Source organism: Pavona decussata, unplaced genomic scaffold (assembly GCF_977016875.1).
Source record: "Pavona decussata unplaced genomic scaffold, jaPavDecu1.1 SCAFFOLD_94, whole genome shotgun sequence".
NCBI lineage: Eukaryota > Metazoa > Cnidaria > Anthozoa > Scleractinia > Agariciidae > Pavona > Pavona decussata.
This window is the reverse complement of record NW_028145511.1, coordinates 1,819,405-1,832,771: the sequence shown is the minus strand read 5'-3', so window position 1 is coordinate 1,832,771 and position 13,367 is coordinate 1,819,405. Positions and strand designations below refer to the sequence as shown.

Genomic DNA, 13,367 nt, shown 5'->3' with positions numbered 1-13,367 from the left:
ACTGAATGACATGGCCCCCTTTTAAAGATATCAAAAGAACTACATAGAAATATTAGTCACGGAATATCAAACAACTATAGAGAACTGAAAATTAGAGAAACTAAGCCATTACTAATTAATTAATTTCTTACCACGATCCTCCACTGCGTTTGTAGAGTTACGAAAAATGAAAAAAAAGATCTTCGTTACAAACTCTACAAATTGTAGAGTTGGTAACGAAGATCTTCTTTTTCATTTTTGGACTACGAAAACTAAAAAACAAGATCTTCGTTACAAACTAAGCCATTACTATCTAATTATTTTCTTACCACGATCCTCCACTGCGTTTGTAGGAATACGAAAAATGAAAAAAAAGATCTTCGTTACAAACTCTACAAATTGTAGAGTTGGTAACGAAGATCTTCTTTTTCATTTTTGGACTACGAAAACTAAAAAACAAGATCTTCGTTACAAACTAAGCCATTACTATCTAATTATTTTCTTACCACGATCCTCCACTGCGTTTGTAGAGTTACGAAAAATGAAAAAAAAGATCATCGTTACAAACTCCACAAATTGTAGAGTTTGTAACGAAGATCTTCTTTTTCACTTTTCGACTACGAAAACTAAAAAAAAAACAAGATCGTCGTTACAAACTAAGCCACTACTAACTAATTATTTTCTTACCACCATCCTCTACTTCGTTTGTAGAGTTTGTAACGAATTTCTTCTTTTTTAATTTTCGACTACGAAAACTTAAAAAGAAGATCTTCGTTACAAACTAAGCCATTACTATCTAATTATTTTCTTACCACGATCCATCACTGCGTTTGTAGAGTCTGTAACGATGGTGTTGTTTCTAAGCTTTCGACTACGAAAAATATGACAGATAAATCGCAAATCAGTATAGCTTTCACAGAGGAGGAGAATCGGGATTGCAAAAAAATAGGTAGACCATTAATCTAGCACAAAAGAAAAGTGACGAAAAAATCCGTTTTCTGTTCGTTGGCCGTCAAATAACAAAAGCTGCTAATTTTACTTTCAAGGATCCAATAATAAATTTAATCATCAACGTCAAGCTTTTCACCACAGAGGACCTTCTACACAGTTTTGACAGTTAAGACAATCTCACCGAACTAGAATAGCCTTATTAAACATGAATGAGCTGAGAGTAGCATTACTTAGAGGGGGAGAGAGGGGAACAGCAAAGTCTGTATCTGAATCTGCATCAGAGTTTGAATTTGAAAATGTCTTACATGGCGAGCTTGATCAAAAATGTCTCAACTCTTTCTGCAACATTATTTGGAAACTTTGGCACAATTTTTAGCAATTGAATTTTACAAAATTGTGAGTAGTGTTAGCAGTATAGTATGAGAGCACAATGGGCAAAGGCCTGGTTACTTACTTGAGGAAGGGCCGGGTGATATGAAAGATTGCCTTGAATTTGACATCCGGACGATGAATAATACACCTTGCGAGATTCTCTGCAAAGCTGAAATGAAACCTAAAACTAAATGTATAGAAGCTAACTATAAATTAGGGAATCAGTTCCCCCGGATCTCAAAGGTTTGCCGCTTCCAATGTTCAAAAAACAGAATAAACAAATCCTGCTAAATGCCCAAAATTAACCCAATAACTACCTGCTGGCAATGACGTGAAATAAGTAATCTTTTGAAAATGTAATCTTATATTTTAGATGTGTGATATATGTAACAACATACGTGTGTGTAATCTATGCCATGATGCAGGGTGCATACTTTTGTTCTAACCGTATTTACTCTAAACATAACAGTGACGAGCTCGAAACCAAATGACTACTCTGCGAACGTATTTTCAAGTTGTTTCCTTGCTGTATGTTATTACATTTATCTTCTCAAAAATCTTATTCACCCAAACTATGTGTATATATGTTGCAAACAGTACAAAAACAGTAAAAAATCTAATAAAAATCTTTAATCTAATAAATTCGGGTAGCAAGATGCAGCTCGTATTTATCCGAATTTCTGAGGTAATTTTAACTAATTCGTATATAAGGTCATCCGCACAAATATCCACCCATGTGAACCATCAGGTATCCTTTGTGCATTTTATCGTACAAAAACACACTGACATTTCATCAATTCTTACTTATCTCTCGTCATCCCTACTAAAGAACTCATACCGGGTGATGAAGGAAAAGTGAGACATTGATCTGTATCCGCTTGGTAGTCCTCTGGCTATTACGTTCGCTAAAACCACACTAACATTTTATGAATTCTTACCTATCCTTCAACGCGCGGTACGCACTTTTCAGGACCGAAAAAGGCATCTTTGAATTCACTATTATCACAAACTTCTTATTTGGGAAATTTTCCTCCATTTCATTAAGAGTCTTCCTACAAAGTTGCAAAAATGGAACAATATTGTAAACTCCATATCTACAAGATACCATAAGGAGTGCAGCACTTAATACGTAAAATATTGAAGCAATATTATTGTGCTATGTTTGAAATCTTTACTATTCATAAACCTAGAAATATGATGTTTACACAGTGCAAAAGTCTTTAGACCTTTTCGTGGTTAAGCATAACTGCTGAAAAATTACTTTTTGCTAAGCTGACCAATTCTTTCTCCACGTCTAAGTTTTAAGTACTTGTCTTGTGTTAATACTTACGACACAATAGTTGTTTGTTCCTTCTTCTTAAAATCCGAGATGGAGCGCGGATTAAATATCAGAATTACATTTCCATCAACATCGTGTAAACCTAAAATATAAGCGATGTTATCATAGTGAGCTAATGAAACAAATAACAAATCTGACTGAATGACCGAATAACAGAGCGACCCACTTACTGACTGACCGACCACCCGCCGACCGGCCGGCCGACCGACCGACCGATCGACTGACTAACTGACTGACTGACTGGCTGGTTGACTGATTGCCTGACTGACCGACCGACTGATTGACCGTCTGTCTGGCTGGCTGTCTGGCAAACTGGCTGGCTAGCTGACTGAATGACTGAGTAGGTGACTGACTGACTGACTGACTGACAACACACAATAGTCAATGCTTTTTAAGATCAACGTTGCTCTTCTAACTAACTTTTTAACTCCGCACGGTTTAGAATCGCTGATGCACTTAAAATTAAATTAAGTAACTGTTACCTTGGTGTTCTTCTACAGTTAGTGACCGGTGTTGATTAACATTGCTTCAGTAATATTCACTGTTAAGGTGGCTTTTGATGACGTCAACTCATAAGTTGGCATCATCAAAGGCCACCTAAACAGTTCTTCAGTTCACGGTTGTTTCGCCTAATAGAAATGAAAGTTTGCTTGAATTACTGATGGCTGGCTAGCTGAATGGATGACTGACTGACTGACTGACCGACTGACTGACTGACTGACTGACTGACTGACTGACTGACTGACTGACTGGCTGACTGGATGACTGGTTGACTGACTGACTGACTGACTGACTGACGACTGACTGACTGACTGACCGACTGACTGACTGACTGACCGACTGACCGACTGACCGACTGACTGACTGACTGACTGACTGACTGACTGACTGTCTGATTGGATGACCGACTGACTGACTGACTGACTAACAACCCACAAAAGTTAATGGTTTTTAAGATCAACATTGCTCTTTTTACAAACTTTTGAACTCCGCACGATTTAGAATTACTGATACACTTAAAATTCTCAGTTAGTTCTTGTTTAATCAGTAAAATACCCCTTCGGGTTGCTACTTTTCTGTTTTTCTACAGTTACTGACCGGTGTTGATTAACGTTGCTTCAGTATTCTTCACTGTGATCACATCATTAAAGGCTACCTTTACAGTTCTTCCGTTCAAGGTTGTTTCGCCTAAAAGAAATGAAGTTTTGTTTGAATTACTGATGGACTGGGTAGCTGAATGGTTGACTGACTGACTAACTGACTGACTGACTGACTACCTGACTGACTACCTGACTCACCGACTGACATACTGACTGGGTAACTGGATGACTGACTGACTGACTGACTGACTGACTGACTGACTGACTGACTGACTGACTGACTAACTGACTGACTGACTGACTGATTGATTGATTTACTCACTGACTGACTAACTGACTACCTGACTGACTGACTGACTGAATTACTGACTGACTGACTGACTGACTGACTGACTGACTGAGTGACTGACTGACTGACTGACTGATTGACTGACTGAATTACTGACTGACTGACTGACTGATTGACTGACTGACTGAGTGACTGACTGACTGACTGACTGACTGACTGACTGACTGACTGACTGACTGCCTAGTAAATGAACGAGTAGCTGGGTGATAGAAGAACCGACGGACCGATCGAATAAATGATGGAGTGACCGCGACTGACCGCCTGTGTTAAATGACTATCTGATCATGACTGTCCGACTTGCTGACGGACCGACTGTTGGCTGCTCGTTGATCGTTCAATCAATAGAAGTTATTGACTAATTAACTCATTTTATTTACCATCGCCATTCTTCAGTGGCGCTACCTTGTTTGCTTTCGTGAACTTTGCAGCCGGTTTCTTGGGTTTCTTAGGCTTCTTAGATTCCTTAGAATGATGAGATTCATCTTTTTCTTTCCGTAGCACAGCTACATTGTTGTCAATTGCCATTACCTTTCCAGTTTCGACAGCCAACTGGGATCCTTCTTTGACGTGGATCTTTTTCGCCAAAGCTTCACCTTTAACTGCTGGCAATTGAACTGCTTGCAGTTCAGTTGATGTCGAGATCACCCCCTGATTGACAGCTGAAACAACAAATCGTTAATAGTTAGATTCTGGATCAAATCGTTTGGTTCCTGAGCAACAGGTGCCGTTACGGCCTTCACTACAGCATAGTCATCACCACATAACAACTCTTCTTCTTTGATAGTCGACACTAAAGTCATTTCGTTCACATTCCCCATACCTGTAGAGGCGTCTTTAGTTGTCTCTTGGATTAAAGCCGTCGATTTCTTCATAACAGGGGTTGCATCTGTCTCCACGGCTCCAATGTCGACTGATTTAAACTCATTGTTGGCTCTGCCTACTTCCGCGGTCATCACTTGGGGTTGGCTAGAATTGTTTGACTCGGAAGTAACCGCGGTTACTGAAACATCTGGTGTTGCTTTATTTGATTCATAGCTGTCTTTGTTCCCATTCATCTCCAGGGAAACAGAGCTGGCGTTTGCTGCGCTAGTGATTTCCTTTGATGAACAAGGAAACAAAGTCAACTAATGCACTCTCGGATCACAAGACATCAAACCTTATACTTGGATCTTTATTCAAAGGTATTGTGGCACCTCAAATGCCCAGAAAAAATGTTGCGATATCGTAAGCCACATTTACTTGAACAGGTGCATATTCAACCATGAAAACTGTTGCTTTACTTTTCAAGGTCTATGCAATGTTTTAATTTTTGAGTAAGTTGACCACATTGTGTTTTTTTTTTGCGCAGACGATTTGAAATATTTAAGCAGAAAAAAACGCATTATTTAAAAAAATTATATATAATCAGAATTTGTTGAACCCTGTGAATAATACTGTGTTCCTCGATTGCCTGCTAATTTGAATTCATATAGGAGGATTATGGTAGTTCTGTACGCAACTTACGAAAAGAAAACTTGAAAATATTCAGGCTGGGAAGGACGAACAAACTACAGGAACAGTGCTCTACCAACTTAGCTATCACACCAACTTGGTGCTGGTCATTTTGTGAGTTCGTAATGACATCAGTACCGTGAGAGCCTCAATTTTTTTCTTGCTTTCTTTTTGCGTTTACCTGTTTGGAAGGTGAGTCAAGAGACAAAGCATTTAGAGACTCCTGCACGCTATCTTGTGCCTTTAAAATAATGTCAAAGATGTATTCGCTCAGTTGCTGGGATTCAAGTGATTCTGAAGAGATACTGCACTGGGCATCCCTCTCATATGACTGAAAAGAATAAAAAAAGAAGAAAAGAAATCTTAATTCTCAGTTATTCCTCATGCTTGTAAAGGGAGGAGTCTTTTCAAAAAGTATTTTTGACCTACCATGTCAAAGCAGTCTATAAGTTATTCACTAGATTTTATATTAATTAGCTTTTAGTTTGTGATGAATTTGAAATCGATAAAATCTTTGAGCCTTTTTTGTGTTTCCCTGTTTTGTTCTTCATCTTCTCATGTTTTTTTCTGCTGTTTCCTTTTCTCCTCTTTACTTTCTTGTCATGGATTCCACGTCTATTTCATAAACACCATTTCTCTGCTTATCTTCTTGTATTACTGTCGTTTCTGCAGCAAGTATTTAATTTTGAGTTTGCGTTTGCCAGATTTCTTTGAATTCTTTTATTCAAACATTTAAATGAGCCAAAATCCCCAACCCGTGCGATGCAGTAATCTTGTACGAATTAAGGCCAAGTAATACCGCGACAAGATATTCTCGCAACCTGTTGCACAACAAATGTTGAATGAAAGTTGCGACTGTTTGTTGCCCGTATTACCACCCCCGCTCGCAACAGTTTGTGAAAACAGGTTTTGCCTTCACAAAACGGAAATACGGACGGACGGGGAAACTCTTCAAAAACACTGCGGTAAAGGCCTTTCTCCTGGGGAACACTCGCTGGCTGCGGGAAGGACCGAGATCTCTTACGGCAAGCGAATTTCTCTGAGACAGTAAAACCACACAGAACTTGGCTCCAACGTAGGGTTTAATACCAAAACTATAACCTCGCGTACAGTCAAAACATAAGCAAGGATATAACCAAGGATGCAACCAAGGATGTAACCAAAGAAAATCTTACAAAGCACCTGTATTTAAGTCTAAGCTAGTAAAGCGTTCGAATTACATCATTTGCCAACGAGTCAGATTACAGCATACAGCAATCATTTCTGAAAGTCTATTGGACGAAATCTAAGCTTATTCTGAAACATTAATTACTTTCAAGGGCTATACAGGTGGATAACAGTTTAACAAAAGGCTAGCGCAGGTTACAATAACACTTCAACGCTCAATTACAGTTATGATCTTATAGAAACCGTTTACGCCTAAATGACTACAACAGGTTATGTTTACGGTTTACTGAACTTGAAACTAAGGAACTTAATATTTTCTACGTTGGCTTTTATATTTTTATCAGCAAAGCAAATTAAACTAAATGTCCATAAATTCTCTCATCACATTCCTCCCACCTTAGCTCGAAACCCTCCTGGGTCGAGCAATAAAAATATAAAGGAAAAGAAAACAACTAATTGGATAAAAGCGCAGCGATGAAAATTTGAACACGGTTGGTTACGTGAATTGTTTGATTTGTTTTGAAGTGGTTTTGTAATTTTTATTTTTGTTTTTGGTGGTGTTTTTAAAATTTTGTATTTGGTTTTGTGCCTGAACCGCGGCATAAACCGAGCTACCTAATATAGCGGCCTCGGGGGTTCATAAAAAAAAAGGCTTGCGCATGCATAACTTACTCTGACAATGTACGAATGTCAATAAATCTTGTTAGCACACTGGTGCATCCAATCTTTCAAATAATCATTGTTGATTTCCTCTAACATTTCTCACCTAAATCTTATCTTCACTTAAACGTTTCTAGTACTTTGAACATTCTTATGACTTATGACTGGCAATGAATGATTTCGGGATCTCTTTAACACACAATTGTCTTACTGCTCGGGTTCTTTCTTTCTTGAGCTCACCAGTTAGGTTGCCTACACTTGGACTCAGATCACTTAAGGCTAGTGCAAAAGGTAAACATGAAAAATTGGACTGGAATTTCGAAGAGGTAAAGGGATCTTGCCAGTTGTGGGCAAATATTCTGGTTATCAACTCGCTATCGTGCTCAAGGGAACGCGTAGAAACGTTTTCCGATGCGTTGCATACTATTCGGTTACCACTGTAACACTCGCAGCTCTTGGTCTCCTTTACTGGCCACATTCTTTCTAGGCTCTTGGCTTGCGAAGTTGCGCATAGATAGAGTACAACCAGGAACAACAGCCATAACGACGAGGTGAGAGACCCATGTACACTTCTACACTCTGTCGTGTTTCTTGGCAAATTAGTTAGTCGCTGAGCTTTCTTGTGATCATCAAAGTCGGTCTTTACAGCAGACATCAATTTGGCGGGTTTGGCCTTCTGGAAAGGTCGAGAGACGTAGGTGCCCATTACACGTTCACTCTTTTGGACTGACGTTTTCTTGAGCTTCGAGGACTTATCTACTAGGGAAACGCACTTGTTTTTCAAATCTATCACAGCATCCTTCTCGACTAAGAAATCTGATCCAAGTATTGCTTCATAAGGAATGTTTTGCATAACGTGGAACTTGCTATGGTACACAACACCATTTATTTCCACTGGTATGCCAATCTGTCCTAACACAGGTACTCTGTCGCCACTGATTGCGTTAACAGACGGAACTAACCCATCGGTCATTTTTGCTGTGTACTCACGACCATAGATCTTCTTCACAAGGTTTTCATTTATAGCGGAAACACATGCTCCAGTGTCTATGAGTAAGTCGACTGGATGTCCTTGTAACTTTCCACTTAGGAACACATTACTTCTCGCAAATTCTGCTACGTGCCTCTTCTTCTCTGGTTGTTGGACATTGTTGCTAGTGTTGTACGTTTGTTTCTGAGGTATTTGTTCTGATAGGGGCTCTTCTTTGCTGACAATCGTCACTTGACGGTTCATTTTCTTTGGATCTCCTTCAATGGGCGAAGAAACGGTGACTTTAATGTCTTCTTTGTAAACGTGCTTGTAGGGCTCAGGTAACTGATTACCGGAAGTTTGATCGCGATGGTGGAACGTTCCCGCATGGGGTGTCTGTTTCTTTGGTCGATTGGTGTGTCTGGGAAAATGCCTCTTTCCGGAAAAGGTATTAAACGCACCCACACAAGCTACCCTTTTCCAAGGTGCCGGGCCTACTGGGGTCTCAGTATCTCCAGCTAAACGGGAACTATTGAAACACTGATTCTCTCTCGGATTAGCTGCAATGCTGTCAGATGATGCCTGAGCAGCTGGCTGCGATGAGATTGGATATTCTTGTGGGAGCTGTTGTTGTGGTAAATCACGCTGGTGGTAGCTACTGTAATAAACATTCTCAGGACAGTTATACTGATAATGACCAGGACTGTTGCATTTGAAGCAAATTGGTCTTCTATCTCGGATTCTCGGGCGTTGTTGTTGGTCGTATTGTCGACGTGTAGGCTTTCCTCTGATTCGAACTTCAACTATAAGATCTTGAGGTTTGCTCATCCTGGTGGAGCAAGCACTTATGTTCCTATTGAAAGTGCTTGTAGACTGTCCGGTGTCAGGACTGAGGGAATTTGATCGGTTTTCCTGTACTGTCTTGGGAACTGTTTGGGTGGTCTGTGCTGGCTTAGTACTGCTGTCTGCATGATGGACTTCATTGACGGACGTGCCTCTGTCATCCGTAACTGTAACTGGGTTGTCAATTGAGTCGTTTGTCTCAATCTCATGATTCACGGTGGATGGGCTTTCTGTGATAACACCTCCACAGGTGAATCCAGTTCTGTCTTTTCCTCCCTTCACCTGTTTAGCAGTGTGCGTGTGTGTCGAATTGTCGCCTTTGGCTGTTAAATACTGTATGGTCCTATCTGTCTGCAATGATGGAGGTACCCTGGAAACTACTTCTGCGAAGCTAGGTTTCTCTGGTCGGGGACTGGGTTGCTCAATCACAATTTCCTGCAGTTCCCAAGGGTCTGATAAATTAGGCGAGCAGACATCTTCGATCCCTGGATAGGGAGGCGGCTTGACATCTTGTGGAGGCAGTTTCACAACCATTACTGGTGGTGGGGTCTGAGGATCACTATCATGGTGCCTTAAATCTCCAGTGTCGGTAGTCTGGGTGTGCCTGTCTGTAGGCCACAATGGATATGGAACTGGAGCTGGTAGATCAAACACGGCCACGCACTCGCTTTCGTCGTGGGACGAGTATTCCTCGTCTGACAGCGGCGGTAAATCAAATAGGGGTGGATCTAGCTGGTCAGTCGAATCCTCTTGGAAAGGAGAGTCGCTGTGGCTGTTCTTGAGCGTCTGATCTGATTTATGCAACCCTGGGGTTGATGTAAAATCTGTGGTTGGTGGCTCGGTAGGTAGCAGGGTTAACCAAGGTTTTGGAAACTGATCACAGGGCAGTAGAAGTTGGTCAGCGGTCAAGGTGTCTTTCGGACCTTCTGTCAGCGCGGAGACGGCTGATTGCGACATAGTTTCTCCTTCACCAGGCCCAAGGTCAAAGTCATCCAAGCAGTCGTACCCTTCCTGTCTGGTTTCGTAATCGCAGTAATAATCCCAACCACCAAGGTGTGCAGGTCCGTCGAGTTCACTTGCATCTTCAAATTGGCTGTTGGGTACCGCGGCATCCATGAACTGCCCCAATGAAGGATCACTTTCATTGTCAAAAGCAGCGACACGGTTCGGTTGTCGCGGTGGGGGCAAAGCTCGTGAGCGTGGTTGAAATCCCGTTGACCGCATACTTGTATCAAGAGGGGGCAACGCGTACCTGGGTGCTGGTTGCCGATCACGGTTTCCTCGCTGGGGACAACTGTTCTGATAGTGGCCAATCATGCCACAAGAAAAACACACAGGTCGACCATCTCTTGATCTTTCCCGATCGCTTTCTTGTCGCCGCTGTGCAAAACCATTAAGGCGTGCATCCACCCGTCTATTCAAACTAGTAATTTGATTCAGCAGGTGGCTTTCCATACGCTCCATACGTTTCATAAGTTCCGTAAGTTCGTCCAACCTGTGTTGGTAGTTCACTGGTGGTTCTGAATACGCGGCGACTTCGTTTGACTTGGTAACCGCAGGTGAAAGTTCGGCTAACTTCTTTGTTAGTATCTCCAATTGCGCCTGAAGAGACTGATGTTGAGAGGCGTTGGGCGGAACACAGGCACCTGTTGTGTTGGCGGGTACCTGCTGATTACGGTTAATGGCTTCAATCAATCGTTCAATCTGACTATTCTCCGTGTTGCAAGTCATACGTTGCGAGATTGAATCAACAGTACGGGCCACTTCCTCTGCTTGTAAAAGCGTTTCCGGCATTCGCTCCAGAACCTTGACTTTCACTGATTGTATCAATCCCTCGGTAAAGTACGTTACTTTGTCCACTTCGGCCATGTTTAATCCGCTGAATAGTTCATGCATGTCGTTGATATAATCTGACAACAATTCATTCGGACCCTGACGGCGCGCAACTAAACGTTGTCGCTTAACCCACGCACGATCCTTCGTGGAATAGCGCTTCAATAAAGCCTGCTTTAGGCTATCATAGTCTCCTCGCTCTTCGGCCGGTATCTCAAACATAAATGTTTCCGCTGGGCCAGCGAGATTGTTAATCAACTGGGTTTTGGCAGCTGGGACATCCAGGCGAATTCCCTTGGACTCCAAAATCAACTCAAGTTTTTCAAACCAGCGGTTGATGTCTTCGCTTTCATACCCGTGAAATTTGCTAATGTTTACATCTTTACTCAATAGTTTTTGAGTAAGCTCAGTGAGGGCACGAATGTACTCTCCTTCCATAATGTTCAAACTCGAATCGTCAGTGCTGTCAGAATCTGTAGAACTTTCGCAAGAGGTACTGTCACTATCCGTAGATTCTTGTACACGGGTATTACGCGAGAAAATTGTGTGAATGTCAGCAGGTGGATTAATAGGTGATAACGGTTGTCCACCAACAATGTTATTACCGTCAATTGGTGAAGTACTTGGTGGTTCTTGTTGTCCAATTAAAGTATAATCCACACGCGGGGTTGAAATTGGAATTTGTAAACCCCCTACTGTAAAAGCGTTAGTGATTCTGTTGTTGCTGTTAACAGGTGACGTACTCACTGGTACCTGTTGTCCACCTGTTGCACCAACGTTCTCCGTAAAGTTCTCTTCTCTTGTTCTCTTTGGGTTCTCGTTTTCCAAATGATTTTCTTCTCCAGTATCTGTAGGGCTACTGGGACAAGGCGGGACCAAAACACTCAAACTGTCGGCACTATTGGAATCAATACTGATATCCACGGGTTCTAAGTTTGTCTTGTTAACACCGTCAGAGTTCTCTTCGCCGGTGTCCGATGTTTCAGGACTAGTTTGTCTTCGGGCTACTGGTCCACGTCTTAATTCTGGGGCTATCTTACTTTCGTCGAAAGGTAAATCGCACTCAACACAGGCGTCTACTTTCTTCGCTGGGGTGTTACGCGCGTTTCTCCGGCTCCTTAGGTGATAAGGCTCTCTCTTCTTCCGGAAGAAACTCCGCATCAATTCTCTGATAAAATTTCTCTCACTTACTTGGGCGTAATCTTTCGTACTTGCTCCAAGGGGTTACATCCTGTTCTGTGTTGTTCCAGTCGTCTCCGATAATTCTGCCGTAAGTACCACTCTTCTCGACCAGTGTGAAAACAGTTTTCTTTTCACCAGTGTGAAAACAGGTTTTGCCTTCACAAAACGGAAATACGGACGGACGGGGAAACTCTTCAAAAACACTGCGGTAAAGGCCTTTCTCCTGGGGAACACTCGCTGGCTGCGGGAAGGACCGAGATCTCTTACGGCAAGCGAATTTCTCTGAGACAGTAAAACCACACAGAACTTGGCTCCAACGTAGGGTTTAATACCAAAACTATAACCTCGCGTACAGTCAAAACATAAGCAAGGATATAACCAAGGATGCAACCAAGGATGTAACCAAAGAAAATCTTACAAAGCACCTGTATTTAAGTCTAAGCTAGTAAAGCGTTCGAATTACATCATTTGCCAACGAGTCAGATTACAGCATACAGCAATCATTTCTGAAAGTCTATTGGACGAAATCTAAGCTTATTCTGAAACATTAATTACTTTCAAGGGCTATACAGGTGGATAACAGTTTAACAAAAGGCTAGCGCAGGTTACAATAACACTTCAACGCTCAATTACAGTTATGATCTTATAGAAACCGTTTACGCCTAAATGACTACAACAGGTTATGTTTACGGTTTACTGAACTTGAAACTAAGGAACTTAATATTTTCTACGTTGGCTTTTATATTTTTATCAGCAAAGCAAATTAAACTAAATGTCCATAAATTCTCTCATCACAAGTTTTCATTTTTCCAAAAGTAGACGCCGCTTCTACTTTTTGCAACATGAAAATTTGTTGCGCGCTGAGGAGGTAATACGGGCAACAAACAGTCGCAACTTGCAACGCAATATTTGTTGCACGACAAGTTACAGGAAAATGTTGTCGGTATTTCTCGAACATTAGTTTTACATTTTAAAAATCCCGTTAAACGATCTACAAACCTTGTCACGAAGTACCTACCTCCATCTTTTTGATATCGACGCTGACTCACAGTTCAATCTACAAATATAATCTTTGTCTAAATAATCTCTGCCGAAGGTCGAGCGCTGAATTGTGCAACTTAACTGAATCGC

General features: G+C 41.4%; 2 protein-coding genes across 8 annotated transcripts in view; both read right to left on the bottom strand.

Annotated features, from left to right (window-relative positions):
* The window catches only part of LOC146473337 (uncharacterized), a 16,669-nt gene extending 3,302 nt beyond the window's left edge, over positions 1–13,367 (bottom strand). Inside the window, exons 1-9 of one of the 4 annotated variants that reach the window (XM_085118557.1) lie at positions 13,255–13,367; positions 5,763–5,912; positions 4,911–5,187; positions 4,468–4,749; positions 3,740–3,829; positions 2,633–2,723; positions 2,241–2,354; positions 1,385–1,471; positions 792–850 (exon numbers count right to left, since the gene is read on the bottom strand). In XM_085118557.1, the coding sequence (XP_084974683.1) occupies positions 792–850; positions 1,385–1,471; positions 2,241–2,354; positions 2,633–2,723; positions 3,740–3,829; positions 4,468–4,749; positions 4,911–5,187; positions 5,763–5,912; positions 13,255–13,260 (1,156 nt within the window). In that variant the 5' untranslated portion in view covers positions 13,261–13,367. The remainder of the gene's footprint in view (positions 1–791; positions 851–1,384; positions 1,472–2,240; positions 2,355–2,632; positions 2,724–3,739; positions 3,830–4,467; positions 4,750–4,910; positions 5,188–5,762; positions 5,913–13,254) is intronic. The other 3 variants (XM_085118559.1, XM_085118558.1, XM_085118560.1) reach the window with 3 other exon arrangements.
* On the bottom strand, positions 6,646–13,238 carry LOC146473338 (uncharacterized). Of its 4 annotated transcripts, none has more exons than XR_014866424.1 (2): positions 6,718–13,237; positions 6,646–6,682 (listed from the first exon to the last, which is right to left on the bottom strand). XR_014866424.1 is itself a non-coding variant. In XM_085118531.1 (2 exons), exon 2 carries the CDS (start codon positions 12,213–12,215, stop codon positions 7,560–7,562), a length of 4,656 nt encoding a protein of 1,551 aa, XP_084974657.1. In that variant the 5' UTR covers positions 12,216–12,580; positions 12,616–13,238; the 3' UTR covers positions 6,646–7,559. The 4 variants fall into 4 exon arrangements, 2 of the variants coding, with proteins under 2 accessions (XP_084974657.1, XP_084974658.1); XR_014866425.1 differs by having other exon boundaries at positions 6,730–13,237; XM_085118531.1 differs by having other exon boundaries at positions 6,646–12,580; positions 12,616–13,238.

Excerpts from the sequence above, each read along its gene's own strand:
- LOC146473338 (XM_085118531.1), bottom strand. The coding sequence starts at position 12,215 with ATGCGGAGTTTCTTCCGGAAGAAGAGAGAGCCTTATCACCTAAGGAGC.